General features: G+C 38.0%; 1 protein-coding gene across 5 annotated transcripts in view; it reads left to right on the top strand.

The window, feature by feature from the left end:
- The window catches only part of ARHGEF7 (Rho guanine nucleotide exchange factor 7), a 127922-nt gene extending 101648 nt beyond the window's left edge, over window positions 1-26274 (top strand). For 3 of the 5 annotated variants that reach the window (XM_054836098.1, XM_054836111.1, XM_054836127.1), the window contains 9 exons: window positions 395-473; window positions 1853-1992; window positions 2645-2869; window positions 4821-4914; window positions 7059-7148; window positions 10365-10541; window positions 19653-19752; window positions 20365-20419; window positions 23112-26274. In XM_054836098.1, coding sequence (XP_054692073.1) covers window positions 395-473; window positions 1853-1992; window positions 2645-2869; window positions 4821-4914; window positions 7059-7148; window positions 10365-10541; window positions 19653-19752; window positions 20365-20419; window positions 23112-23234 — 1083 coding nt within the window. In that variant the 3' untranslated portion in view covers window positions 23235-26274. The remainder of the gene's footprint in view (window positions 1-394; window positions 474-1852; window positions 1993-2644; window positions 2870-4820; window positions 4915-7058; window positions 7149-10364; window positions 10542-19652; window positions 19753-20364; window positions 20420-23111) is intronic. The other 2 variants (XM_054836106.1, XM_054836121.1) reach the window with 1 other exon arrangement.
- The last annotated feature ends 1604 nt before the right edge of the window (window positions 26275-27878 follow it).

The raw sequence follows: 27878 nt of genomic DNA, 5'->3' as shown, positions 1-27878 counted from the left end.
TACAAGAAAGCTGGGGAGGGACTGTTTACAGGGGTATGTAGTGATAGGACAAGGCGTAATGGGTTTAAACTAAAAGAGGGTAGATTTAGATTAGATATTAGGAAGAAATTCTTTACTGTGAGGGTGATGAGGCACTGGAACAGGTTGCCCAGAGAAGCTGTGGATGCCCCCTCCCTGGAAGTGTTCAAGGCCAGGTTGGATGGGGCTTTGGGCAACCTGGTCTAGTGGAGGGTGTCCCTGCCCATGGCAGGGGGGTTGGGACTAGATGGTCTTTGAGGTCCCTTCCAACCCAAACCATTCTATGATTCTATGGTGTTCTTTCCTCGGTAATGTGTTTGTGTGTGTTGGATTTAACTTCAGCGTTACTATATTGGGTTTTGGTTTTTTTTTTTAGGGAAAACTGCCAATGACAGGAATGACTATCACAAAGCTAGAAGACAGTGAAAACCATAAAAATGCATTTGAAATATCAGGTATTGACCTTAAATATTTTTATTTACTGCTTACTCCAGGATATGCTATTTAGAACATCAAATGTTCTGTCTGAACAGAGGGAAAAGCTTTTTCATCGTGAAAGTGACCAAGCACTGGCACAGGTTGCCTGGAGAGATCTCCAACCTTGGAGACACTCAAAAACTCTCTGGCCACAGTCCTGGGGAACCAGCTCTAGGTGTCTGTGCTTGAGGAGGGGGCTGGATTACCTATAGAGGTCCCTTCCAGAGTCAATCATCTTGTGATCATACAAATTTTGTAAGGCAGCTACTCATAACCTCACTTGAAAGCTGTTTTTTGCTGCTTGTCTTAAGCAGTTAACAAACTGTCTCTGTGTGGGATTCATCCCCAAATTTCTGTATTTTAATGAATGGAGACAGTAGCCTTGGAGAAGGTCCCTTATAATGAAGCAGTTCAAAGTATGCTACTCACTGGAAGAAAATGATTTCCAGAGACTCTGGAAGAGCTTTAAGCAAGAACTTTCTTCTAGAAATGGTCCACCTCTTTGCTGAGAAACTTTTTGTGTCTCTGCTGACAATGGCTGCCATTGTGCATACTTTGGGTAACTTCTGTCTAAGTCATTCATTTCAGCATGTACCTTACTTCCTTGGGGGATTTAAAGGGCAGTGGGAGCAGGGTCCACGTGATGGAGCTTCACATCTTCATTCATTTCCTGGATCAATTCTGCCTCCAAGCATTTCAGTAAATGTAAAGTAATTTTGACCCTCTCAAGTGGCAGGTGGTATTGCACATCAGTGCTATGAGGCAGAGGGAAAAAGCTGTTGATGGTGCATGGTCTTCTGAGTAGCTATGAGGCTGACCTCAGATGAGGAATATGATGGGTTAAAATGGAGTTAACTGCAGAAATTAAAGTAATCTTTAGTTAAGATTGCTTTCCCAAGTGACTTTTGCCTGAGCTTTAATATTAGATTTAGAGCAACTTTATACCTTTTTCTGAGAGAAGATCAGTGAACTGTATTTTATAATTTTTTCTATATTGTAGCTTACAGACTCAAGAATGATATTTTAGGCCGTACGCTGGCTTTCCTTGGGAAGATGGAGTAGTGTAAGGCTACTACATGAGCCTGACTCCTACATCTGTTTCTGGTCATTGTGTTTAATTATTAGAGGTGGGGAAAAAAGTAGAACTCCTGTGCTTGGCACAAGAACAAATACATGGAGGAAATGTCTGTTACAACCTGGAAAAGCGAGATGCTGTTGTACTGAAAGTACAGGTTAAAAATTTTGCTTAGTACTTAAGGGATATAATGTTTTAGGAAATGAGTGTCTTTATAATCATGTCAGATTGACTAAGTTGTTTTTCTGTGGTTTCCTACATCTTCTGTTTTCTGTCAACTAGGAAATATGATTGAAAGGATACTAGTGTCTTGTAACAACCAGCAAGATTTGCATGAATGGGTGGATCACCTGCAGAAGCAAACCAAAGTCACAACTGTTGGGAATCCCACCATTAAACCTCACTCTGTGCCGTCTCACACAGTAAGAAATAGCTTCTGGATTGAAGTGAATGAGCAGTGTATGCAGAATTAGGTTATGTGGCAAATATACCACTATGTAAAGCATTTTTTTAGCCATTAGTAACAAGAACTGGACATTATGACTGTAGTTTAATGGGTCAAAAGGTCATTCTGTTTTTAATTGTGTCAACAAAGAATAAAATGCTTACATTTTGGTGTAATAGTTTGAGTAAAAGAAAATTCATTATTGTTACTTCTTCTATTTTGACCAAGTAATATATCACCATCTTTTAAGTATCCTTAGAACAGTAGGTTTTAATTGGTGATGTACTTGACAGGCTGTGGAGAAGCAACTTCCTTAAGTACCTTCTTTTGGGTTTGTTGGATATGAATGGATCTAAATTTAGCTCTGTCCCTAGTGGTTGAGAGAAGTGGGAGTAGGGCTGCTCATAGTTGTTCTTTCTTTAGTGCATGCTGTCTACGGTAGACAGAATTTCTTTAAGCTCCTTTTCTTTTTTTCCCCAATAATAATTTAGTGTCAAAATTTTCAAAGGCCAGCTGTAATAAACAGAAACTCTAGAAAGTGAATGAGATTGTCACCAATCTTTGATATTATGTCTTTATTATGATAATATGCTTTCTTTCCCTTCCCATCACCTTTGTGTCTTTGACAGCTTCCTTCCCATCCAGTAACACCCTCCAGCAAGCATTCAGACAGCAAGCCAATACCACTGACTCCTGCATACCACACTCTCCCTCATCCGTCGCATCATGGGACTCCACATACCACAATAAACTGGGGACCTCTGGAACCTCCGAAAACCCCCAAGCCTTGGAGTCTGAGCTGCTTACGGCCTGCGCCTCCACTACGGCCTTCAGCAGCTCTCTGTTATAAAGAGGTGAGATGCAACAGCCAAGAAATATGACTGAGTAGCAGGCCTACAATGGGAAGTTTAACTTTTTTTTACAGACCACCATTTTACAGTTTTGTGAATGTTTTTGTATAAAGATGATTTAACAGCCAGTGTTTCATAGAGGGATTTAGTCTTGCAGCTGAGGAAATAATAAGGCTTGTTAGGAGAAGCTTCCCCCACCTCCCCCAAGTGCTTCCATTTATTTCCACTCCTTATCCAGTTAATAAATAAGATTTATTTATTTTTTTTTAAACTAGCAATTCCCTTTGTTATGTTGATCATTCAGGCTTACTGCAAAATAAGTTATGTGTTAAGCACACTGCAAAATATCTAGGATAAGTGATCCTGTGGTGCTTCAGAATGCTGTATCAAATCATTCTAAACAGCTTTGGTGGTATAATTGACTCTTGGTTCCTCAGTACTTACCACTGTTACTAGGTAACAATAGCATATTTACAGGGGAAAAAAAAGAATGGTAACTGTCAAAATATAGGTAATGTTTTTGTACTCAAAAGAATCTGATGGTTAATGTTACTACTAGCAAAAAAAAAAAGCTTAGATTTTAAGATGCTGTTGTATATTTTAATTAGCACCTGGTATGAAACAGGAATCTGTTCCAAGAGAAATAAAATGTGGTGGTTTTAACCACAAAAAGATGGTGATGGTAGATTAATTTGGTCCTGCCACTACATTTTGCGTGGTTTTGTAAATAGTAAGAAAATGTTAGATGTGTGTTGGAAGTCTGCATGTAGGTGAGGAGGAGAATATTGGATGCTCTGTGGCTTGGTGGTATCTCCTGTTTCAGTATCTTTGTCATGCGTTCTCATGATAATAGTTAGTGTGAAGCAACAGGGCCCAGAAAGAATCGTGCAGTTATGCCTAAGAATGTTTTATTCTGCAAGCATGAGATGTTGACAGAATAATTTTATTTTGCAGACATGTAAATCTGCAATTTCTTAGAAACTGTAGCCTAAACACTGTGGCCTGCTGTGCCCTGGCTGTTGGGTTTTTTTATCGTAGCTCTGTGTGTGTGACTTTTTTTCTTTTCTGTTCTTTTGTAAATCCCCTAAACAACAGGGAAAAAGTGATAGGTGATCTGCAATTGGAAGGTTAGTATTTAGGCTTAGTTGCTACAAGAGGTTTTTCTGTTTGGCTGTACTATATGCTCACTTTGTAATTTAAGTTAAATTCCTTTCATGTTTTCATGTGTAGGGCACTAAATTCTCCAGTGTGGTAAAATTTCAATCATCTTTACAGTGTTTAGCATACAATGATGTTCAAAACCTATCTTCATTTTCTTTGGTCTGTCCTGCTCATTCATGTTTTTACTTTCTTGTTCTGTATTTTTATAGAGGATGTCTTGTATCCTTAAGGTAAGGGGGTAGACCAGTATGTTCTTTTTTGTTCCTGTAACCTAGCATTGTTCCTGTAAATTAGCATGACCAAGTTTTGAGCAGAAATGCTGTATTTGTTGCTGTATTTTTTTTGCTGTAAAGCTTTGTAAGAACAGACCTAAACATTCACAAATTCTGGCTTTAAAGAGTGTACTAGCTGCCAAGCTTCCTTGTTAGGTCCTTTTTTACGTGCTTCTAAGTATACAAGTGAAATGGGTTGTCCCTTCAAAAGTTAGGGGGAAAAACCAAACCTGTGTTAATGTATGCCTGCCTCTTCCCTTCGCTCTATCTCCCAAACAGCCTGCATGCTTTTGCAGCAGCTTTTCTGTATATTTCTGTTACCAGAACAGATGAAATACCTGACTTTGTGTATAGTTGGAGGAAGGGTAGAGAGGAATCATCCAGTTCAGGTAAATCAGATGTGCCAAAAAATATTAGTAAACTGAATTTTAGTTAGTAACTCCTGTATGCATCTTAGAAGTTAAACTTTTGAAATATTGTAGAGAAGCTCTACTCTTCTTATTTTTATTTTCCCCACACAGGATCTCAGTAAAAGCCCTAAAACCATGAAAAAGCTGCTTCCCAAACGCAAGCCAGAACGGAAACCATCAGATGAAGAGTTTGCACTGAGAAAAAGTAAGAGAGACTTAAACAAATGCCTGCATAATACAAAGGCTGGAATTAACATCAGTTTAAATTCTGTGAAAATTAGATGTACAGTGTAAGCAAGCCATCTGGTTCCCTCTCTCCTGTCAGGGGAGAAGGGGTAGGTATCGCTAGAGGATGGTTTGTTTTAGTCATCTTAAGTGCTTATGTCACAGTGGGATTAGTTGCTTTCTAGAGTTTTACAATTGACTGCGGTGGATGTATGCTTGTGAAGTGCCTATTTCTATCTGTTTGCTACAGAGGGAAGTGAGGTTGACTGTAGAGCCATGTTCAGTAAGGTAAACCTGTATTTTAATTTCATAAACAATTTGAAGATACTATCCCACTCTTGCAGAATACTTAATAGCTATGTTTTTAAACTGATCCTGGTAGGAACTTCTGCTGAGCTGGGTGTTGGAAAGCTGGGTGTTGCTGCTGGTTTGAAGACTAGCCACTTCCATGGTCACTCTTTCTAAGATCTAGATCTCCTGGAAATAAGGTCGTTTGCTAGTGTCTGTGTCTGAATAAATTGCAGAGCTTTAGACTGCTGAAGTCTGAGAGTTTCCAATAAAAGGGATTTTTGGTGGATTTAAGTCAGTGTTACTTACAGAAATATTTACTGATTCTTGTATTCATCTCTTTTCTCCCTGCCCCGCCCCCCCCTTGTGTCAGTAATTAGAAGCTTCTGTTATATGTTAGTGCTCCTTCAACCTTTTCCAGCTTGTGGAGCTGTAAAAGTTTTCCAGTGAGGAGCTTCTGTCAAACTTAAAAGCTTATTGAAAGATAGGTTTGGGTTTTATTACTTACCTTCCTTGGAATCCCAGGGATTTATGGGCTATGTTTTAAGAACTGCTATGTCAAATTAGCATTATAACATACAAACTGAAATAAGGTATTTCAACTGAGCGCCTTCACAATACTCATTTCAGAAGTGAAATATTTGTCCTGCTACTGTTACATGGTGCTACATTCTAGCCACAACAAAATCCAATTATTTTTCCTGCCTTGAAAGAGAAAGAACCTGTACTTTGGAGTACCTGTGTCTCTTAAACTGTGCAGAAACTATATCAGGCCAAGATAATTTCTTCAACAGTTAGCTTGTCACCTGATCCTGACAAATGTTTGGACAATTGGCTTTGTTCCGGTGATAACAAATCACAAAAAACTAACAAGATGCATTGGCTGACAGAGAATACAACTACATTCTGATGTTGAAGGCAGTTCAGATTCACGCAGCAGAAAATCTTCAAGCCTAATTTTTTCTTCAAGGAGGAAAACAGGAAAAATGCTTCTAAAATAACATCGTCTTGCCCTACACATAGACTCCTGGTTCCATCTAAACTCATGGTAGAGGTCCCTTTAGATTTCAGTTTGATTGGAATTTCACTCCGTTGCAAGTGAACAATATGACGGCATTTTTACTGAATTCCCCAAGGAGAAGATTTGCTGTGGAGCTCTACCTTTAGGAAAATTTTGCCATTTTAAGCTTGAATAGTTGGATTTTTTTCAGTAGGGCTGTTTCTACTTTAAAGTCTGAGAAGTTTAATTACTCCACTTTTCACAGATATGTGATAGTGACATCTTTGCTGCTGCACACTGGATTGAAATTGTACTGACTTATTTATTATGCTGTTAATTCTGAGTTTAATTTTCAATAGTGTGCTGTTGAAAGGGGTAAATCTGATATATATACAAAATCCAAAAGTTTTCAAGATCTCTTTTCTGTGAATTAATATTCTTTTCCTTGATTTCTTTGATTAAATAGTAAAATAATATGTATATAATAATGGGAGTATACAGTGGTTTTCAGTTTAATGGCTGTTTGGTTTAGAACCAGAGTGATCACAGTTCAGAACAAGTTCTGTGCAAGTTCACATGCTCAGAAAATTTTTTGAATGTGTGGGTAGTTACTCTGACCGGTTTTGGGGTTTTTTTGCCAAGCATTTCAAGATAGTATTTTGTCTTTTTAAACTATTACTTTTGCTCACTGAAGTTTAATTTTTAAAATGGGATGGTTAAGATCATTTTAAAGGGTTGATTAGGCTGAACTTTGGACTCAACTGAAACATAGTAATTTACAAAGGCTTTATGAAACATAACAATGTTTAAAATTCTATTTTTCCCATTGATTCTAGGTACAGCTGCTTTAGAAGAAGATGCTCAAATTCTTAAAGTCATTGAAGCATATTGCACAAGTGCCAAAACACGTCAAACACTAAATTCAAGTAAGTTAGAAAGTACTGAAATGGCTAACTGAAACACAAATTAGCTTGCAAAAAAAAAAGAGAGATGTACATTCTCAGGCTTTGCAAATAGCAAGCTGGACCTGGAAGAAATGATAACAACCTATTTCTGGGTTAATATCAGTGCTGAGTGTGTAAATATTGGATGCCAAGGACCATGGTTAGAGACTATAATTCTTTGAGTATTTAAAAAAACAACCAGAAAAACCAAAACGGAAACCCAAAAGTTTTCATGGATTAAAATTGCACAAAACCTTCACCAGTGAATGAGAGGTGTCTGAATTGAATATGACAGTTGATCAGTATGCTTTTTGATAAATTTCAAGAAGCTGGTAAGTAGTGAGGAGAAATGAAAAAGTAGTCACAATTTTGGAGGAGTGTATTTTTGTCTTGTTCTATGTTCAACAAAGACTTCCGCTATGGAAAAGTAACCTAGACCTATAAACAATTCTTTTCTTTTATTACCACTAGCTGTTTTTAGTATTAATTACAAATTTTTATCCCATCTCATAATTTCTGAAGAAATTTGTTCTCAGATCTGCGTGTTGCTTAAAGCCATTTTTAGTTTCTCAGATCAATACCTAGCTTATTGAAAACCTGTAACGTGCCTCTGGGGTCCTACTTCATTTAATCCAAATCAAGGTTGCCATGTGGAGTTCCTCTGTATTGTAAGTAAAACATTGCTCAGAGCAGGGGAGTCCACCAGCATGTGTTCCATTTACACAAGAAAGGAGAAAATGCTGTTGCGTTTGTTCCGATTTGCACAGTTTTTGCACTGTTCAATACCAATTGAATTCAGGGATCCTTGGAACACAGTATAATGATCCTGAAGTACTTGGCTGGTTTTGCTGTTGTCAGGAGCTAGAAGAGTGGATGTTATAACTTAGTCCTCGTCCACTAAAGCTGTTTAAATTTGCAGTATTAATCACTGTTACTGCTACCCACAGCGCTCTGTGCCTGTTTCGCTTCCAAGCAAAAGCACTTTATGCTGATAGTTGAGAAGTCTCAAAATACAGTTGCAAACTTAGCTTTTCCTAATATGTGTTCACTTACTATTACCACCTTGAAAAAAATCCAGCTACTTTGTATTCATATGTACTATAAAATGGGAATATGGCCTTTGTCTTTAGACTGTGGAAACTTTTGCAACAGCAAAACCCTTCATTTTAACTTTTCTGTCTTGAAGGAACTATAGGTCTCCAAGGTGATAAAATTAGCTACTATTACACAATTTTTTATTAATACTAATCTATAGCCATACAGTCATTACAGTAGTCTGTTTAATTGGATAAAAGGAAATGAATGTGTTCAAAATTCTGAAGATATACTGTTGTTCCAAACAAAATTAAATGAGGTGGTTGCTGCTTAAACGTGTCGACTGTGATCTTTTGATTATTTCCAAGGGTAATGTGACAAGAAATGGTTGGGGAAACATTTGCACTTGCACAGTAGTGTGTGTGTGCAGATATAAAATGGATATGATTTTCTGTTGCTTTTTTGCCTGTTTTTTTCCTTTCTATGTATATTTAAGAAATATACATAGTGCTGTGGGTGTCATTGCATACATCAGAAATCAGCAGCTTTTATTTGCTCTTAATTGCAGCAAGAAATACTTTAATTTTTTAATTGATTAAGCATATGGCTGCTTTGTTTGGAAAGAATAGTGTTATTGTCAAAGACTAGGTTTCAGAAGATCCGTTTGTAGACTGAATTTGGAAATGGGGAAAAAACCCAAACATGCTGGAATTGCCTCTGTGGGAACAGTAGTCAGTGTAGAACAGAATGAAAGAGTTGCCTGTCATCTGTGAAGTACGCCCTTTTTTTTACGTATTTCTTTCCTACCTCCGTATTAATATTCTGCCTCTCCCTCACAGCACTCATTTGGCAGTTCTCCTACCTGCACCTTAATCCAAAGCCCGAGGGGTGCTGCTTTTGGCAACGTCAGTTCAGCAGAGCTGTGGCTCCAGTGGAAACTGGCAGTGTGGCATTAGAGGCAGCAAAGCAACTTTTTCAGTTGTTTGGGTGGGGAAGATGTAGGGTTTAATTTGGGGAGACATGCAAATAAAAGAAGAGAGTTTCAGTTTCTCTTGTTTCTTATATACTGAGTTTATTTTGCATTTCTGCTCCAAATGAAGGCTTAAAGTCTTTTGCAAGATCATGTGTATGGTGGCTCATAGCATGGCCACTTACATGGTTTCAGTCCTTGGGTATTGCCAGACCTTCAAAAAAAAAAAAAAAAAAGTGTCCTTAGCTATGTTTGACCAACTACCCTAGACATCTTAAAGTATTTAATTGGGAAGATAGATTCAGATAGAGGCGTGTAAGGAGTTGGAATGGACCAGACTCTGTTGCTGTTAGCCTCTTGGCCCTGTTTTCCTGTGAGTTAATTCACTACGTGGTTAAACAAATAACAAGGGGTACAGGCACAGAAAAGCTGTAGTTTGACAGTCCCCTTGAGTGGGTGCAAGATGTTGCAGCTGATTCAGAAAGTCAGCAGCCCTGCTCTGCATGAGAACCTTTGCTTTTTCCCCTGCATTTTCCTCTTTACAGTGGTGACACAAGCACTTCTGTGGCTGTGTTGTGAGCTGGTGGGGAAATTACCTGCTTAAAAAATAATCTTTTGTAGGGTTAGTTTTCATCTGAAACTGTTCCCTGACCTGGTTCTCCAAGCAGCCGTAGAAATGACTGTGTCGTTGCAAGGGAGGGAAAGGATGTGGAGGTACAGATGTTTGGTGGGGAAGGAGCTGTTGCTTTTCACATCAGCGCTGGATCATGCTGGCTTACTGTGTTTATTGCTCTGTCCCCAGTCAAATCCCCCCAGACCAGAACTGACTCCATACTTGAAAAGAACTTAACTCCCTCTTCCAAAAAATCTACTTTCAAACAAGATTTTGGTTACTCAAAATTGTTAACTGAGGCTGCCTAGAAGCTTAAAAACCACTTCAGAAATTGTATTGTAACAGTTCAAACGTTCTTACATGCTGAGTGTAACTTATACCTAAACCCCAAACAAATTTAAAAAAGAAAAAGAAAAAAATCTTTGGTGCCTTTTTAACAATATTTTCTCTTTTCCTTCTCTTCCCATCACCTTTTTGCTTTTATTTCATGTGTTTGGTTGTGGCTATTCCTTACGTTCTCCTCCTCATCCCACCTCTGCCTATCCACATCCACCATTTCATTTCACCTATACATCCTTAGCATGGCAAGGCACTGACCTGATGCATAATCACGTCTTGGCTGATGATGACCAATCAAGTCTAGACTCCTTGGGTCGTCGCAGTAGTCTTTCTCGTTTGGAGCCTTCAGACCTCTCAGAAGACTCTGACTATGACAGTATATGGACAGCCCATAGTTACAGAATGGGGTCTACATCTCGTAAGAGCTGTTGCTCATATATCTCTCACCAGAACTAATGCACTTCTGAGCTTTTTCTTAACAAATGCTTGTTGTATCACAGCCTGCTTTTCTTAGATGTTTTCTTGCTGTTCCTTGTCTCTTTAATGTGATATTTTAACAACTTCTGAGGGAGCTTCTGAAACTTCAGTTATACCTGGTGGAAGGCTCTATTGCCAATTCAATACGCGTACAAATAAGTCATTCTAAAAAGTGTATATCCTGTTAAGGATGATATTTCTTGAGGGTTTTTTTTAACTGACAGATGTTAATTTGTAGCTCTGAATGGTCTTTTTTTTTTTTTTCTTTTGACTTGGTCAGTCTAGCAACAGGTCCTTTCTTCTTTTCTTTTTTTTTTATTTTGGATACAGCACTTTTTGTATTTTGTACTGAAACCATACTGGTTTGTGAGCCAAGTGCCAGCAATATGGAAATACCTTAGCAGTAGCTGTTGGATTTTCTACATATTCCTAACAAAATACAAAGCTGGTAGAGTAAGAAAAATGCAGCTTAAAAATAAGCACTACAAGAGCTGCAAAATCGTTCAGATATTCACATATCTGGCCCATTTATTTGGAAGAGCATTTTCTAATCCATAAAAATTTCTGGTTTTATACTGCTGTCTTTTCCTCATTGCTTAGATGTTTATTCAGAGGACTGCACTGCTCTCCCCACCCCGAGTCTGGCAGTTGTCATGAAAACCCAGCAGTCCATGCTCATTACATGCAGTGTTTTGATAATCTCATGTTACCTATGGTCATACTGTCACTTTACTGTATGCAGTAGCGTGGCAGAAAGCAGGGTCTAGATGTTTACTTGCCTGTTAAAATACACAGCTGTCAACTCTCAATTGACCATTCCTCTTGAAAAGACGAGATGAAAATGGTTCCCCTGATGGAGGCTGGAGTGTTCAGCATCTGAAACTCTAGGTACAACTGCGATCACATTGGCTTGTTTGAAGTTCTGAATAATAGAATGCTTGGCTTTTGGGTTGTACTGTTTGGAGCATGTCCGTGATGGATTTTATTGTGTCTTGTAACTTCTCTCACGAGCAGGTTTGTTTTCAGCAGCAGCTCTTCATTTACAGTCATGTTGGCTTTTCAGAGAACTGTGACGCACTGTGCACAGCTGAAGGTCTCGAACCTGCACCTGGGGCACTGCTGGGGTGAAGCGCGTGTGGTCTGTCTTGTGGATAATGTAATCGGCATCGGAACAAAAATGACATGTTTACTAAATCTCCATTAGCATTAGGGAAAAGCATGTGATAAAAGGACAGAAACAGTTCTTATTTTCACCAGGGCCCCCAGATGCAATTCCCTTACCCCTTTTCAACTAAGCATGTTATCCAGTGCTCAGATATTACTCTATGAACAAGTTCAGAATATTCATGATGCAACTAACTGCTGCCTGGCAACTTGATCAGACTGTTTAAAAGATAATCAATGCCTTTCTGCAGGTTACATGATCAGAAAGTTAGTAATTGCTAGATGTGCATGATTCCAGAAGGTGGTCAGCATGGAGGAGCTATTTCAAAGCAGTTCACATCTGCAGATTTGCATTCAGTCTTGTTTGTTCATCTACTTTATCCTCTCTGACTGTTGTTGGCGTTCAAAAATGTGACTAACAAAAGCAGCAGTGCTTACCGAGGAGGGTTTTCAGGGGTACGTTTTACTACTAGTCCTATATTAACGTAATGACTGGGACCTTGTGTATGTTGAACCTTTTTCAAAGTGGAGGAGTGTTGCTTAGGGAAACAAGTTAAGTACGTGTGCTCCATACCATTCCACAGCACATTTGTAACCCACTTCACTCCCCTCTTCCTTTCAGTCAGTTTTTGTTTTTTTAACGTATATGGAAAGTATGGATTGTTTTTTTTTCCTGTTTCTTAAGCTGTGGTGTTCTAGTTGAATAATGTTTTCTGGATAAACGATAATTCCTTTCTGTCTGTTTCATGTTATATAGTGTAAATATGAGTTTGAAATACAGTTGTTGCACTTGAACTTTCCTTATCACACAGAATGTTTTGTTATCCAGATCCGAAGATTTTATTGACTTTCTATGCACCAAAGCTTTGACAGTTTACCACCATTAATTATTGTAGCATTTAAGTCATTGACTATTATCATAATTAGGATCTCTCATATTAACATCACCATGCATTTAAAATCATTCCGTGTCTTCAGTGTTACAGGCCATAAGCTATCGTGAAATGATCAGGAATATTAATGCAACATGCTTTTTTAAAAAAAAAAAAAAAAAAAAAAAAACAAATGTGGAAATGGTGGTATTCAGTCCAAAGGTTCAGTGTTTCTATTTTTGTGGAACTTTAGTCATGGTAATAATAGTACCTTATGTTTATGCAATTCTGTAAAATATATGTGTACAGTTACAAATACACTGGAAGGATGGAGAATCTGAATTAGAAGGTAGGTCCAAGCCATTGTCAGCCCCTCTTCACATGGCTTACGCAGTGTTTCCATAAATTAGTATTTGCCATAAATTGAAACCAACCAATATTAATTGGGTGTTTTGCATAATCTTGCCAAAACACGGTAATGTATATATATAGTGACGTAAAACATAGAAGAAAATAATATATATTGTGCACTTCATTTGTGAATGGGAGAAGCCATCTTTAGTAGGTTACTGCCTTTTGAAAATACAAAATGGATGTATATCTGAATGTTGCATTGTACTGTACAGTATGCATATTGTTTGTGGTTGCATATATCAATTCAGTGTTTTGTTTTATATAAAAAGGACATCTGTTATGTACAGTTGAAATAAATTTTGCATTTGCTAGACTGTGACTTTAATTATTACACAGGGGGAAAGGACAGCATAACTTGTAACTTAACACTTAACTTCCTCTTCTCCCCATGCCTCCTTTCTCTCCCTCCCTTCTTCCTGGAGGAATCAAATGCTGAAGTGAAAGAGCTTTTTTGACAGAAGTGTGTACTCTTTGTTAAATGTAGTTGACAACTGCAGGAAATTCAGTGTGATGTGAAGTATGTATCCTTCTGTATCCTCTTTATTTTTTTTTAAAATAATTATTCAGAGATGTTGCCATCTACCAAGTGGTTTTCTGTTGCCTCCCTCTCCCCTTAATTGATTTTATTTTCTTCTTTTTCATTTTTTGAATTAGTGTATTCTCAGTAAAAGCACGGGCTGAATTATTGGAACAATCTAAAGACCACTTCTGTGGATCCTGTTTATGAATATCATACTTGTTTCTATAACCTTAAATATTTTCAAGATTTAATACTACATTTTTCTCTTTAAAACAAGAGTTATCTTAAGTGTTTCTACTTAAAAGATGCTCATATTTTTGTGAATTTAAATAAAATGATAACCTGATATACATACAAAAATGTTTTCATCAGAACAAACGAAGTAATCACCTACTTCTATCAAAAGGTCATCACATGTTTTTTGCTATGACTGCATCAGCTCTAGTTTTAGCCCTAGAGCCCTCTGGTTGGATGTTTTTGTGTTGGTTAGTGAAATATAGGAAGTTTAGCGGGATAGTTCTTTTCAAATTTTGTCTTAGAAACATCCAGTTTCTGATAGTGTATCTGTCTGTCAGATTCTTCATTCTGTTCTTATATGACACATGGAGTTGTATGTGTTCCGGTCCACTTTAATTATTTTCATTGTACTTGTCAAAACATTCTATTGTATACTGCATAGATCTGCCATCTGAGTCGTGGGTTGTGGGTTTTTTTTTTTTTTCCTATTTGTGTATCACTATTAGTTTAAAAAAAAAAAAAAAGCCAAAACACTTCATGCCAAAACCTTTTTTGTTACTCCCAAGAATTTGCAAAAAAGAATGTCCTTAATACAGTGAACTGAAGTTTGGCCTGATGTTTGGATTCTGATTTGTTATCTGTAGAAGATATTAAAGGGCTCCCTTTTGACTTTGGCAGATCTGTAGCATGAAGGATTTTTTTTATTATTTTTTTCAATGCTATAATCTCAACGCATGCAGAATCTGGGAGCACTTCTTTTAGGATTCTTCATATTAGGACTTCATCAAAAATTCATTGAGAAAGAGAAGGTTAATTTGGCGGGTCTGCTCATCCACTTTCACATCTTAAATGTAATTAATGCAATGAAACACTGAATGTTTTAAATGACACATAATTCCTATTTTTTGTCTAACATTTGCTTTTCCAGGAAATGTACACATCTGTGCATACTGACGGCTAGTGGTAGATCTAAACAGTTGCGCATGCACATACTTGTTTTTCAGTGGCAAGTCACACTTCTGTCTTTGAAACTCAAGCAAATGATTTCGAAGAGCTTCTTAGCTTATGAAGAGAGAGCCTAGTAAAGTTGGTGAAAACTGGAATTGTACATTTACAAGTACTGTTTCTGATTATTGACCTTTATTGTGCCTTGTTCCCTTCCTTACTTTTCCTAATCACAATAAAGGTATGCAAAAATGAAGAAAATAGCAATACTTAAAAGCTGTGCAACAGAATCATTGCTGATAGCCTCAGATTATGCTGTGCATTTTTTAAAATTAACCACCATCACCGCAGGTTTAACTTCCATAGCTTTAATTGGGATCCTTATAGTCGCTGGAAGAAGGCACTCTACTCTTGTAGAGTACCTAGGTTGAGCCTTCTTCTCCAAATGGCTAGCTGGAGGAAGGAACCCTCTTCTTGATTGTCTGGGGAGAGCTGGCTTTCAACTGAGGCTGTAAGGGTAGCCACTTTAGGCGATGTGAATATCCACCTCCATTTTACTGTTGGCTTAAATAGTTCCTGGACAGACAAGGTTTTTGAACATAGGTGGGGACTTAATATCTGGTTAAAGTGAAAAGGTATCTAAATTTCATCCCCTTTCTTTTCTTCCTTCCCTCCTGCCTGATGTGTTAAGATCTGTGCAAAATGTCTGGACTCTTTTCACATATGTCTGCTAAATGATTCAGAACGAAGGACCAGACTGATTACCAGTACAGCTCCTTCTGAAGCCTGGCCTCTGTCAGGAACCGGCATGGTACCATATCAAGTCTTGTTTAACATGTCACGCTCCCTTTGGAGGAGAATGAATAAAAGGTTGGGGTTGTGCAGTTATGTTTACAAACTGACATCACTGAGAACCTCTGTGGCATTCAATCCATGCTCTAGTTTCTTCCCGTTTTGGTGTTAAGGCCCTTCCCCAGGGCTAGGAGTGATGTTCGGCTGGTTTCAGCCAGGTATAAAGTGAACTTCTGTCATGATGTCTTTCAGCCACATAAATATCCAAATAGGTTTCGGCTTTCCCTTTTTTCCAGAAATGCTCAGAGCTGCTTGCTGGTTTGGCTGATTGATGAGGCTGGAGAGGGCATCAGACACTGAAAACTAAAAGCAGGGGGCTGTTCCGCACAGGCCTGTTCTTGTATCTTGGGCGTTGCACCACGTTACGTAGAGGGTATTGTTGAGGTCTCTAGCCCTGGTCTGAATGCCAGGTGGGCCATATTGTTGTTTGCTTTACTCTGGAGGGTGAATTTGTGAAACCTGTAATTTAGGATATGGTATTGGCAAAAAGCATTGTAATTCTTTATTGAATGTTAGTATCTCCCAGCCCTAGAGTGGAGAAATAGATACCTTTTTTTTTCTTGATGGTATTTAATTGATGGAAACTTAGTTGAATCTTGATCACAGTGGCCAGTTGTTTGGCCTTAAATATACAACAAACAAACTTCTAAACACTGGGGTCATTCTTCCAGCATCCTGAATTTAGGAGTTCCCCATTGTTATGGCAACCTACTCAGCCTTAACGTTTGTTTACTAATCTTGAAGTAATTGTCTGGGTTTGCTAAACATCCTTTCTTCTCCCATCCACCTTACTTCCCCTAATACCCCGCAAAAAAGGAAAAGAAAATGAAACCCTGATTTGTAAAGATTTTGGGGGTGGGGGGTGGGGGATGTGTGGCTTCCATCTTTTTGGTTGTATTTTCTCAAGGTGATTTAGGGCCAGAGTTGCTGGGGGTCAATTTAAACATTGTATTTTGGCCTGTTTGACTTGGAACAATACTGAGTAGTGTCTCGTAATAAAATTCAGCGTGAAACTTGGATGCTTAGGATTGAGGCATGACAGACTGAAGTAACTTTTGATTCTTCTGCCCTACTTCATGAAAATGTGGAATATGTCTCAGAGGTGCTTAGGAATATCTAAGTTGCAGGAATGTCCTAGACTGTCCTTTTAGTACAACTCTGTGTGAAATACCCACTGTGCTATAACACAACCCTCTCTTCATGTGGTAAAGCTTGTAAAATTTTCTGGAGAGAAATGGTCACATAGAGAACAGACATAAAGAACTTGGCGGAGGCGCAAGGTGCAATTTAGGGAATATTGCTGAGTGCCAGTAATGAGGTGACTGCTTGAAGTTCCTTCTAGATGTATAATTGTCAGAAAGTGTGTCCTAAAAAAAAAATAAAATCTGGCATAAATGGTGCAGAAAAGCATGACAGTGAAGTAGCTTTGTTTTGCCCTTAGAACTTGACGCATCAAGTCTGATGTTCCTTGTGCAGTGCTCATTTGATGTCAGGGTCCTTTGAGCAGGATAGATTGCTGTGCATTTGTACCTTTGATACTTAGCAAGTGCTTGTGGGATTTAGGGAAAAAAGAATCCACAACACGCAGACAAACTCACAAAAAGCACACCAAGGTAAAGGAGAAAATGTTGGGGTTTGGGGTGGTGGGTTTTTTTGTTTTGGTTTAGTTTTTTGTGGATTTTTTTGTTTTGGTTTTGCATAAGTACAAACCGCAAGAGCAGCGAGGGTTCTTAGATACAAATATAATAGTTGCATGACGGAGGGTATTAGAGCAATGAAGGCAAGAGTGAAACTTGTGATGTCCCACATTCCGTGGTAGTTAATGTTTTGTGGCACAGGAAGGTCAGTGTTCACAGCAACAGTTTGGCATTGTGTGTGTGTATATGTGTACTGTGTGATCTCCTTGTGTGTGTAATGTTGGCGAACATTTTGGTTTTAATGAAACTTCATTCTGTATCTCAGTAGCATTAAGTGTTTACTGTGCTATGCTGTACATATGTCAAGATATGCTGATGTAGACATCTGTTTTACATGCATGTGTGTATATAACTGTACAGCTGGGACATTTTATTTTTCTTAAAGCTGTCTGCTCCGTGCTATTTCTGCTTTGCAAGGACCTGTGTTACTCTGACCAGGCAAAGACAATTGTATGCAGCTCTATACAGAGATAATGTGCAGCTCCATTTGGTTGAAGGGACGAGAAACATGTCGCAGTTCTCTCCCTTTCGTCCATGTCTCCCTCGGCGTGCGCTGGGCTGAGGTGCTCCACATTGGTACAGAGACCCAAAATGTAGTGAGCTGGTAGCAGCTGCCGCCAACTAATTCCTAAAATAACATTTAGCTCAATGTTCTGGGTTACCTCCTGGGCTAATGAAGCAGAGCAGTAACCAATTAACTGAAATGAACGACTTTTGAACTGAAGATGACGACTTTTTACAATTAGAGATTGACAGCGCAAACAGGGAAATGCCCTTGAGCTCCATACTGAGTTTGGATGTGCTTGGTTTATAGGTTGTTCCTTCCCTGGAAAATAAGTGGGAGTGGATGGGTATTAACCCTTAAAAGATTTCTTCACTCTGTAAGATGAAGAACTTACAGCTTTCAAGGATGAGATTCTGTTCTCAAATCTGCAGTTATTTTTATTCCATAAAATTTTGACCATCGTGTACTGATACATTAGATCTTTCCTGTCAGCTTAAGGAAACTATTTTCTTCAGTAAAGGATGTTCGTCATTGTTTACTAAAATAGTTTAAATAACTTAACACATACTGCTGCTAAACTACGATCCCTACAGGCTCATTGTTCAGAACTCAAGACTGCAGCCATCCGGGAATTTAGTATTTTTTGATGAGGTTGATTTCTTTCATGTTTTTGTGTGTTTAAATGACACATTTTATCATGAACCATAAAAGAAAAGCACTGTTACCACAAAGCAGCTGTTCAGCAAGAGCTAACTAATTTCTCCTGACAGGCATGCGCCCTGTAGTACCTAGTTATCAGTTCAAACCATACTAGAATTAAGACATACCTGGTTAATGAAAGTTCATTACAATGAATTGGTAGGCAAGTGTAACTTTTTTGTTAAAATTGATACCTTGGTTAAAATATGCAAGAACTTTAATGCCTTATCTGCTGTGTTCGAATTCTGAACAAATGGTTAGACAGCCATTTATTTACATCCGTTCTTTAAAAAAAAAGAAGCTTGTAATTTGTTGCAGCTTAATTAAATAACATTTCTAGAATACATACTTTATGTATGAATGGATGCACATCTCTGAGCTGTAGATTTTTCTTTTCAGAGCTACTTTTTTAGAATCTATGTGTATTATCTTGATGTTATAAACTGTAATGATTGCGGAAAATGTTTTGAAGATGTTGCAATGTTTTGAGTTTTTCTTGTCAAACTATTAAGTGCTTTTAAAAACATGAAATATAAAGTATGTATTTTATTTGGTAGGAATTTATTATAGGACTGAGAGGCTATCTGTAAGTGTATGTATATGTGCGCGCACACACACAAAATTGTGTTGTTTATAGTGTTCCAGGGGAAAGGGGTTTTAACTTTTTTTTCTTCCATCACGCTATCATTTGGTACCACTATTCTACTCCTTACTGATAGAGTAATTGGTTTAGATTGGAATTATTTCTTGGATTTGTATCAGTGTGAGATCAGAATCTGTCCTTGAGGCTTAAATTGCTGTTACTTAAACACATCTGGTTTTTTTTTTTTTGAGTTAGCTATGGTGAATTTGTATAGCTTTTACTGATCGTTGGTCAATGCACTGTTTGAACAGTGTAGCATCCCCATCGATGACGCAAGATTTACTTCAGCAGCAGGATAGGAATGTCAGACAATTTTTTGTTGTCGTAAGGCTGTGGTTTCAAATGTAAAAAATGTGTCAGTAGCTTGTGTGTGTGGAGGGAAGGGGGACGTGGAAAGTGATATACCTTGGTCATGCAGGTGTATCATGCAATGAATGAAATAATCTTTAAAATGCCCCAGCAATATTTGTGAGTTGCTCATTATGTAATTTATTTTTACAACAGGTTCCCGTAAAGAATCAGCTCCTCAAGTCCTGCTTCCAGAAGAAGAAAAAATTATTGTAGAAGAAACTAAAAGTAATGGTCAGACTGTTATAGAAGAGAAGTAAGAGAACATTTAATGAATGATGGATTAAAACAGTAAACTTTGCACTCTTCTTCCTCCTCTTGTCTCCCATTATAGTCATGTGTATGGTATATTTGTAGTAGGGAACAGAGCTGTTTGGAGTATGCTGCCAGTCCTTTAAGTGCTGTTGACCTTCATTTAGATGCTTGTAGTCTGGTCTCTTTGTATATGCTATGCAACTGCTTCCTTCCGTGCCGAGAAGCAATAGGTTTCACTTATAAATAGTTTCTCCAAGTGCTGTAGGATTTCGGTATTAAATTGGTGTCATCTTTCTAGTTAGTGTGTGCCATCATTCTGGTTTTTTGGTAAGGTGTATGTTGGAAATGAAATACAGAAAGCTGTAATACAGAAACCAGTATAGGTCCATACGTGCTTGAAAGGTGTATCCTGTCACAGAAGCTGGTAACAGGTCCTTCCCTTACTGAATATAACTCACGATAAGAGACAATTTTTTTAACACAAGTTTGAAATTAGCTGTTAGCTGTGGGGTTTGGTTTTTTCAATGCATTTCATTTAACAGTTTTGTCTAATAATAGATTTAGACATATATTTCTGAAAACCGTTGTAACAGCTGATCTTTTTTCATTTTAGAAGCCTTGTTGACACAGTATATGCATTAAAGGATGAAGTACAGGAGTTAAGACAGGTTGGTAACTTGCTACATTTATAGCAACATAGAGAATGGAAAGATGGAAGGCTTATTATAAAAATCAATACAGCTTGTAAGTTGATGCACTTTAACAGGAATGAACTTAAATTTTGGACTAGAGTTCAAAGCATGAGATTCACTTTTAAAAGTAGAACATACCAATTTGACAAAAAGTACCATCTATTGTGCTTGTCACCTATCCTTGGAGCACCCACATTTGAGAAGAGCATTAAATATCCTGTCTCTGAGGTGACTTACTAAGCTATGTTTTGTTTATTTTTGGATGTTATGACTTTTGAAATGTTGAAAGCGTTAAGCAAATTCAGTTCTTCTGTGTCGCCAGCAAAATAAGCTTATAGAGACTGTGAAATAGTATTTGCTCTTGGAATGTATAATTTTAGTAGTATAAATTAGTCTGGATCTATTTAGGCCTTTATTAAAACAGTATTTCAGTAACCTGAATGCCTCTTACGGATTAGTTCTTAAAGCTTCTCATTTCCAGAGATGAGAGTCCTTTTTGGTGTCTGTCATGTGGCCTTTTTTATTGAGAGCTTCAGCTTAGCTTGGGGTGCTGCTTTGTCGCGTGGGGGAATTGTGCAAGGTCTCACCTGAGTTGCTGGTATGGAAGTAGCAGCCAATGTTTTAAGTATCCAAAATGAGTTGTTTAAAAATGTCTTTTTCTTGTCAGGACACAGCCTGTTTAAACCATGTTAATGCTGCTGCGTGTAGTCATTGCTTAATGCATAGACGAAAAAAGCATTCAATTATCCTCACTTTCCAATGTGTGAATTTGCTAACTGACCTTAACAGATCTATGACTCAAAGTCAGTTAAAATCTCCTGTGTTAGTGTAAAATAGATTTGTATTCAAATTACTGTAGATTTTGGGCTGTAAACGTGAATTCAAATTCTTTGCCTATCTGTAAGCACGCCCAGTATTTTTAAGGATGTGGTGCATGTTCCTTGAAATAGGACAGTTGGCATCTTAATACTTAATTTTTTGCGGTTTTCAACATATAAAGCATGTGTATCCCAGACTTGATGCAAATTTGACAGTGTTACTTTTAAAAATACAATTCACTTAATACAAGCAGCAATAATAACCCACTAATATTCCTGTGACCCTAAACAAAAGGTCACCTTCTTCTGAGCTTCAAGCAACAGCTCTTTTTTTCTGATGCTTTCCAAAGAGATGATCTTTTCAGAATCTCGCATCTTCCAAGGCCAAGACCTACTAAAGCCTGAGTTCATTTTCTTGTATATCAGGAATCTCAGGTTAGAAGCATTTATTTATTGGTCTGCTGCTGTGATGTTGCCAACTGGAGAAGGGGCAGAAACAATCTCTGAGCTGGTCCCAAGTGACAACGGCTCTCTAGGAGTACATAGTGCACTGGTTGGTGTAGACAGCAGGCTGCCTGTTGGTGAGTGGTACCATGCAAATTGGGATCCCTCGGAGCCGTAGCAGCTTCCATAGGTTATTCATAGCCGTTGCTCCACAGGCACTACACTTGAATTGTAGAGTCCTCAATTGGCAGTAAATAAATAAGTGTTAAGGAAAAGAAATTAAGTCTGTACTTACAAGAAAATAATGAAATGTCATAGAATCAGAGAATGGTTTGGGTAGCAAGGGCCCTCAAAGATCATCCAGTTCCAACCCCCCTGCCATGGACAGGGACACCCTCCAGTAGACCAGGTTGCCCGAAGCCCCATCCAACCTGGCCCGAGTTTCTCAACACACTTGAAGGAATGGAGTTAAGGAGGTAGCAGCTGTTGATCCTGCCCTGTTTCTAGAAATGTCTGTAAATGACAGCCGATGGGAGTCCAGTGGGACCCCTGGATTGCAGACCTGTGTTTGTTAAACACCCGTAAACCTATTGTCTTGGGGCCTTAATATAATGTTGGCTTATCTTCTGGTTGCTTCCCCACTGTTGTCAGCATCACTTTGGCCTGTACGGGATTAAACCACGTAAGCATCACTGTGGTTTGGTCAGTGACATCCTTATGGTCCTGTTTTTCATGGTATTTCAATATTACCTGATGACACTAAATATTGAGAACTGACTCACTCGTTAATATGCATGCAGAGCGGTGGTGGTCCTTGAAATTCAGACTCCTCTTAGACTGTTGGTAGTAATCTGTGTGGTTTAAAACTTAGTCACAAAACACTTTGCAGAGAACATAATGGTTTTCAAGATACTCCTTTCAACTATTTACTTTCCTAATGAAGGAAGTTAATTTGCATTAAGTTTTAAGAAGCTTTTCTGAGATTGTGAAACTAGTTATAATCACAGGAGACTCTTAGAGGGCCTATTTATTCTACTTATTGCTCCATTTCCCTTCTCCATTAACAACAAATATATTCTACTCTTCATTGATCAGATTTGAGCAGGAAAATTCAAGATTACTGGCCATCTGTTACTAGCACTTGCATTATAAAAGAACCCCTAAGTATAAATAGGAAATAATTCCATTTCCATTTGGTGGTTTGTGTTGCATCGTGTGAAGTAACTGTGGGTAACTTGTGAAATTTTAATAGAAGTCTGTGCTTTTGAACAGCTAATAGCAGTCTTACTGAGAAGAGCCTTCAGAATTTGTAATTGACAGTGTATGTGTGGTCAGAAGAGATCTGTTAAAAAAAAAAAAAAAACCAACAAAACCAAACCAGTAATATTTCTGTCTCTATTAAACAGGATAACAAAAAGATGAAGAAATCATTAGAAGAAGAACAAAGAGCTCGCAAGGACTTGGAGAAGCTTGTTAGAAAAGTTCTAAAGAACATGAATGATCCATCTTGGGATGAAACCAACTTATAACTAATTTTTTCTTTTTTTTTTTTCCTCCCCCCTTTTTCTTTCTATTGAAAGACCAGTTGTAAAACTGAGCTGGGAAGCCTTCTGACATTAGTCAGTGTTGCATCAGGAGCACTACAAAACAGGATTTAACTGGATCTAGTGATTTCTTGCTCTGAACATATAGAAACAGTCAAGCCATTTACTGAAGCAATCTGTACTTTAAGTGTGGAGACCATGGATCCTGAACTTTACTAAACTTAATTTGTTTGCATCTAAATTACCTCATTTTGCAGAAAGTGCAGCACCTGACTAAAAGTCCATGTTTTTCAGTGGCTTTTTAATTAAATATATATTTTTCTTGTAAATATCTGTAATTTTGAATGCATATGTGATTGATGTATCAGGGCCGATATGTTATTTTTTTCCTCTTGTTATTATGATGGTCACAAGTGTTAGAAATGACGGCAGTACTGTCTTACCTAAGAAAGGTCAGAGTTCTTGATGGATAATTATGGATTTCTTCCAAATTACCCACTCATCACACATGCAGATTTAAAAACCTATTTTTCCTATTGACCACTGTATTTAAATCCTTTACTGTTATTTATGTCTGTGCATACATTTTTAAACAGTTTACAATTCTTTAAGGACAGTATTAAAATACAGAAAATTGTTTATTGACAGTAGAAACAGTTTTTAACAAAACAAATGCCCATGATTTACAGTCACGTACACTTGTTTGGCAGACTAATCTGTTGTGCTTTAGCCACCAAAAGACTGATGTACTTGCCTGCTTTTTATGACTGTGATTTTTAGGTGTTTATGTACTACATTTTCTATTGTTGTGCTTAAACATACAGCTGGCTGATAATTTAATAGATCATACAGTTTGTTAAAGCAAAAAAAAAAATCAGTCTAATCCAGAATTTTGTGAATAAATTGTTGCTATTTATATTTTATGGTCACAACAATTACATTTTAGCTAACTTTTGTGCATAAGACACATGAGCTAGGCCAAACTTCATTTGGAGCTTTGTTTTTATACCACTATGTCAGACTCTCTGTTTGGAATTCCCAGACCATGGAAGCAGAATCATTCCTTTTCCACCCTGTTTTCTTAGCGTGTTGCTGATTTCTGTCCTACTAGGATTTAAATGGAAACAAATCTGGAAAAGAGATTTTTTTTTTATCATACTGTAATTCATAATTTGCACTGCTGACAGATTCAAAATTACATAAATGAAGATTTATTCCCTAGTCTGATAGGTGCAATTGCTGCAATCCTCTCCTGTATTTAAAATAGGAGATGCTATATCATTGCAAACTGTGAGCTTCAGTTGGAGCACTTAAAATACCAATCCCATTACAGCTCACTGTGTTTCATTGCTTTCAGCAAACTTTGGATCCAACTCCAGACAGTGTGATTTTCTGAGGGGTTTTTCTTCAGTTGACAGTCAGAAGTGCAGGTATAGCGCAGACCCGAGTCACACCTTTTGTCATCCTGATTTTCTAGTGTCCTTTAACTCCTGTTAAATTTAATGCTCGGACTTGAGCAAATGTTTATATGAACTTTAATGAGTTGGAGCCAGGATGATTAGGGTGGTAGGAATTATCATGCACATTTTGCATCTAATGAAAAATCTATTTTTAAAGCTATCCACTTTTCTCAGCCAAGAACAGCTTTTTTTTAAATAGGAAAGAATGTCAGTGATTACATACTTGAGGAACAATTCTGTGGGAATGGATACTTAAGAATCTGAATAGACAATTAGTTGTCGGATTTTTAAAAAGTTGAATATATTTGTAGGTATTTTAATTTGTGTTCCTACAATTTAAAAATGTCTTCCTTTAATTCTAGAGGAGCAGACTGGATTAAAAAACCTGAAAAAGTCTACAATATCTACAATATCAGAGTTACATATATTCCCAGAACTTTAAATTTGTGATAATTTTTGATCCCAAAATTTAACAGTTGCACAAAAATGTGGACTGACATTTATAATTATCTTCATATTTAGAAAATACTCTTGCTAAAAGCTAAGTGATACTAAACCCTGCAAATTCATAACATCGTGGCTAAAATTAGATTTGGGAATGCCAACATAATTAGAATTATGCTAACATTTTTACTTTCTGACATTCAGGCTATTTTCAGACTGAATTTTAATTTTCAATTAACCATATGTGAAAGGACATTCCAGAGGAAGAAGTATAAAAGGAAAACATGAATCTTAGCTGTATTTAGCAAATTTTAACTCAGGAACAACTTCCATCATAACAATTTGTTTTACATTATATTGTGAAGAGTGGCATTGCTTTGTGAATTTGCTGATGCTTAGTACCTGTGGTTATTATAATTTCTGACAGTACCCCTATACTGACATCTAATGAACATGCCTTAAACACTGGGATTAAGCAGTTGTTAAATATGACCAGGACTTAGGGACTGATTTTTATTCAAGGTGGATTGGGATGATGAATTTAAAAAAACAAACAAAACAAACCAAACAAAAAACACAACCCACCTAATATTGTAGGTAGCTTTTGTCTCTAGTGCAGAGAGCGAGCTTCAGGCTTTTGGGAACCAAGGAATAGCTGAACTTTTTTCTTTGACAATTTGTTATACTGTATATAGATTGTAAATTTCACCACGGACCTTCTGAATTGTTCGAAACTTTATATAAGCATGGATAAATGGGGCACTGTTTATTTAACCTATTAAAGGGTTATTTCTTTGCTCTCATCATTTAGGGATGAGGAGATGAAGCCATTTCTTATCCTATAGATGTGAAGCACTTTCAGTTCTGAACTGTCCAAAATGTAGCATAACATTTCTCTGTACTTACTGATGTACACGTGTTTGTCTCACCATGTCATGACATCTTAAAGATTAAACAACTGACCGCCTTTGTATAAACCTTCTTAATGCCAATCATTTAGGGAATTTAGAGTGTCTGTTTACAGTATCTGTGGAGAACTCAAGTTTAGTTTAGATGTCACAATAATATCCTGGTATCGACTACTAAAGTGTTTATGCTACATTGCTGTAATTAAACCATGATTTTTCCCCTACCCTATGAAGTGTTACATTTCATCTAATACGTGGGCTAGGAGATGAAGAAGGAAAATTGCTTTAATTTTTTTTTCTGTTCCTTTCGTATAAGGAATCTGTTTAATAGTTGGTATACTGTACTGAAAGGGCCTTTTCATAGTCTTTTATAATAGAAAATTGATGCCTGGAAAATAGAACAAAGCCAGGGTTGTTTAGAGGGGCGAGGAGGAGGATCTTAACTGTCTGGCACTGAGGAACTTTCACTTTGGCAACCTGACCTGCTAGGGTAACGTAAGAGATGCAGGAGATCAAAGACAGAAGATAATGGCAGAAAGCAAGAAACTTTAGAAAATCAAATCACTGCATAAATAAATACTTGTCTAGATGCATGACTTATCTGAATAGGCCTTAAATTTGTCATAAGTGAGTATCATACACTTTACTTGGCTGGTGCCGCATGAAATGGGAAGTGTGATTTTTATGATAGGAACATCATCGGTATCGCTTTATGCGGGACGATGGGATGGGTAATGGAAAGTGTTGCAAGTCATTTGTTTGAAAAGATGGCTTCAGTCTTTGGACAAGGCATTTGATGGGATTAATAACTGAGCTTAGATATATGAAATAATACATATGGTTTTGTCTTATGAGGTATACTTAAAAAGAACAGAGGATGTAACTTTTAGTCAGAAGTAATTCAGTTTTGCAAATTTTCTCTTGGTTCATCATTGTAAAGACAGGTTTTCCCTGCAACTTGAAATCCTCGTTTACTTTAGACATTCAGAAGTGTTTGGGGGATTTTCTTTCTGGGTGTGTTTTGTTGTGGCAGCTTGACCTTGGCTGGCTGCTGTCTTACTCCTCCTCAACAGGAGGAGGGGAGAGAATAAGATGGAAAAGCTCATGGGATGGGATAAAGACAGGGAGATGATTTTTGTCAATTACTGTCACAAGCAAAAGAGACGACTTTGGGAAAAATAATTTCTTGCCTATTAAAAAGAGTTGCAGAGTGAGGACCAAAGACAAAAACGAAACCACCTTCTCCTCACATCCTTTTCCAGGCTTAATTTCACTCCGTCATTCCTGAATCCCCTACCTCCCCCCCGCCCCAAGCAGCGCAGGGGAATGTGGAACGGGGGGTTGTGGTCTGTCCATAACAATTCCTCACTGTTGCTCCTTCCTCCTCTTTTTCCTGCTCTGGTTTGGGTCCTCTCCATGGGCTGTAGTCCTGCAGAATAAACCTGCTCCACCATGGGTCCCCCATAGGCCGTAGTTCCTGCCACAAGCCTGCTCCAGCGTGGGCTCTCCATGGGCTGCAGCTTCCTTAAGGGCACCTGCTCCTCCACGGGACCCTCCGCGTGTGGGTATCTGCTCTGGTTGGGTCCTCTAAAGGCTGCGGGGGAGCAACCTGCTGCCATGTCATCTCCTCCATAGGCTGCAGGGGAGCCTGCTCCAGCACCTGGAGCACCTCGTCCCCCTCCTCTGACCCAGACCTTCATGGGGTTGTTTCTCACAGATTTTCCTCACTGCTGCACTCTTAAATACGCTTTCCGTCAGGCGCCATCTTCTTGGCCACCCTACAATCCCTGCTGCCAGCGCCTGGGCACGTAAACCCA

Source organism: Grus americana, chromosome 1 (genome assembly GCF_028858705.1).
Source record: "Grus americana isolate bGruAme1 chromosome 1, bGruAme1.mat, whole genome shotgun sequence".
In the NCBI taxonomy this organism is placed as follows: Eukaryota; Metazoa; Chordata; class Aves; order Gruiformes; family Gruidae; genus Grus; species Grus americana.
Note: the sequence above shows the minus strand (reverse complement) of the source record. Positions and strands in the feature narration are given on the sequence as shown.